The 2705-nt window shown below is 45.2% G+C and overlaps 1 protein-coding gene across 4 annotated transcripts in view; it reads left to right on the top strand.

Annotated features, from left to right (window-relative positions):
• The window catches only part of sh3pxd2aa (SH3 and PX domains 2Aa), a 99596-nt gene that overhangs the window by 26361 nt on the left and 70530 nt on the right, over positions 1 to 2705 (top strand). For all 4 annotated transcript variants that reach the window (XM_035659780.1, XM_035659778.1, XM_035659779.1 and 1 more), the window contains exon 3: positions 2328 to 2403. In XM_035659780.1, coding sequence (XP_035515673.1) covers positions 2328 to 2403 — 76 coding nt within the window. The remainder of the gene's footprint in view (positions 1 to 2327; positions 2404 to 2705) is intronic.

Here is a 2705-nt window from a genome sequence, read left to right as displayed (position 1 = left end):
GGGGGGGGGGGGGGAAGGCAGATCGTGAATCTGGATCATGACCGACCTGTGTAGCACTCACTCTCTCTCCTGCTGTCCTCTAACTCTCCAGCCAAGTGGAACTGAGTTAAAAAATAGACAGGAGTTCAATAGAGAGGTGGATGCAGATTGACAGATGGACAGAGGGAACTGGATTTGGGGACAGGTGTGGAACGGGCATTGGCGATTTTAGTGTGTGTAGATGTCTCCACACTAGAGCCCACCAGGCTGTTTGCTGTCTTAGTCCCCCCCTAGGGTCTTTGATGTCTCTTCTCTTTCCTTTAATGATATTCCTTTCTGGACTTCCACCCCCTACGCATGCACACACACACATTTCTTCACCTCCTCTACATCTCTGATTACTGTATAGGAAACAGTTTGCTGCAGTGCTGTACACAATGTCTGCTAGCCCTCTGCATCTCGCCCGTGCTTTGATTTTACTTTCTCTCTAATCCCTCTCTTGAATGATTTATTTGAAGGGTGAAACTGGGTAAACACAATAGGGCTGACACACTCGTCTACACCCCCTGACCTCTGCCGCATCTCTCCTTCTCTGCCTTTCTCTCCCCCCCCCCTGCTTTGTCTCGATCTTCTCTTCGTTTCTCCCTTTCTCTCCGCCCTCCATCGTTCTCTTTCTTTTCTGCCTGCACCTCCAGCTCCGGTGTCAGCACTTCTCTTCCCACCACGTTCGTGCGTCGCCATGCTTTATGAATAAATCGGAGCTCGTTTGACTCCTGCGAACCCTGCAGCTCACCGTGCCACTGCTCCTCCGCACCCTCGGGACCAAAGAAGTGTTGACAGGCTTTGATTTTTAGAATATGTGTGATGCGCTCCTGTGGATTTGGGATTTAGTGCATATGAGGGGTGTCACCCCCAAAATCCTTCAAATCCACTTTGAAGGAAAAAAATCTTTATGTTTCCTAGTCAGAATAAAAGTGAAAAGATTTGTTCATGAGGCCTATATGAAAAAACGACTGCTTTTTCTGAGGGGCCAGATTTCCATGTCTGGCATTTAAATACGGATCTCCTGTGTCAGGACGCGGTTAGACAAAAACTGGATGCAGCTCTGTCCAACCAGTGGTGTAGGGTAGTCTTTTATAATAATTTAAATCTCAACATACATGATCATTACCATTAATAATCCCACTGAGTGGATAGACTGTTCCAGGATGTTAGCATCAAGCTAACCATGCAATCTCTACCAAATGACAAGAAATGTGTTTCCCAGTAACTAAAAGTTATTTTATTCATGTTCTGTGTATTTTAGCTGGCTAATTATCAACTGGGTCAGTGTGCTTTGCAGCCAACAGTTTGCTACCTATACTAGCATCAAGTGTTTAGCTAGAGCAAGATAGTAATTAAGTTAGCTTAGCAAAAAATTGCAGGGACGCAGGGAAAACAGTAAGCCTAGCTCTGTTCAAAGTTCAGTAATACACGTACCAGCAGCTCTAAAGCTCATGTATTAATCTCTTGTTTCTTGTTTGTTTAACCCATTCACAAACTGAAACGTGGAAAGGAGGCTGTTTTAGGGGGTTTCTAGTGAAGATTAAAGATGGCGCCACGGTGCTGCTCTGTTGGCGCTTTATGTACTGCCACTATTTCTTAACACACAGCGGTGTATCTGCAGCTTTGGGTCTGCTGTGACTCAGTAGAGCCGAGTCATTTAGTAATGAGAGTCACTGGTTTGATTCCGGGCTCCACCAGTCCATTCAAAGTGTCTCTAGGCAACATCCTGAGCGCCAAATTGCTCCTGATTGCTGTGCTGTGTGCGTACGGGTGAGCTAGTATCACAATGAGTGCTTTGGATAGGCAGCGCTGTATTACTCCTGATGAGCTGTTGGCACCTTGCATGGCAGCCTCTGTCACGAGTGGATGAATGCATGTGTGAATGTGACAAGTGTTATGAAATGCATTGAGTGGTCAGTAGAGCAGAAAAGAGCTGTATGAAGTCCATTTAGCATTTATTGATCCATTCTGTGCACTGTCTCCGCTGGTTGCCTGGTCACTGCTCCCGGCTCGCTTGTAAAACCACTATTTTTGCAAATGTTTCCATTTTCTTCTGTGTATGGACTAGACAAACGTGTTAGTTGGTGAGCTGTAGAGGTGCTGGTTGGTGTAGGAAGGAGCCAGACTTGCTGTGATTTTGCTAAGCTAAGCTAATTGCCTCCTGGCTCCAGCTCTATACTTACCACAAGGACATGAGATTGATCTTATTTCACTCTCGGTAAGAACCAGATAAGTTTCCCTAAATTTTGAACTTCAAAAACTTTAACCCAAAACCATTTTTTCCCCTCCTCCTTCCTCCTTAGATGCAGATACTTGACAAGTTCCCAATTGAGGGAGGGCAGAAGGACCCAAAGAAGAGGATCATCCCATTTCTCCCAGGTAATAGCCTGCTCCAGAGCTCCAGTTATCTAAACAGAGCTCCTGTATTAATAATGTATGGCTGGCACTAGCGCAGCATCAATATGAGCTGGTTACTGATGCCTGCCTGTGCTGCATGTGTGTGTGTATGCATGTATAGATGTGTGTGTTACCTTACTGCTGACAAGGCGCTGTCTGTGACTTTCAAATCTCAGCTGTGTTTACACGCCTGCATCTCTGTGTTTTTAGGACATTTTTGAAGCAGTTTGAAATTGTGTTTCTAACTGAGATTATGATTATGCATGCATTTGATTACATGGATA

This window comes from Morone saxatilis, unplaced genomic scaffold, assembly GCF_004916995.1.
Source record: "Morone saxatilis isolate NCDOM2014 unplaced genomic scaffold, NCSU_SB_2.0 Contig17, whole genome shotgun sequence".
Lineage (NCBI taxonomy): Eukaryota > Metazoa > Chordata > Actinopteri > Moronidae > Morone > Morone saxatilis.
Note: the sequence above shows the minus strand (reverse complement) of the source record. Positions and strands in the feature narration are given on the sequence as shown.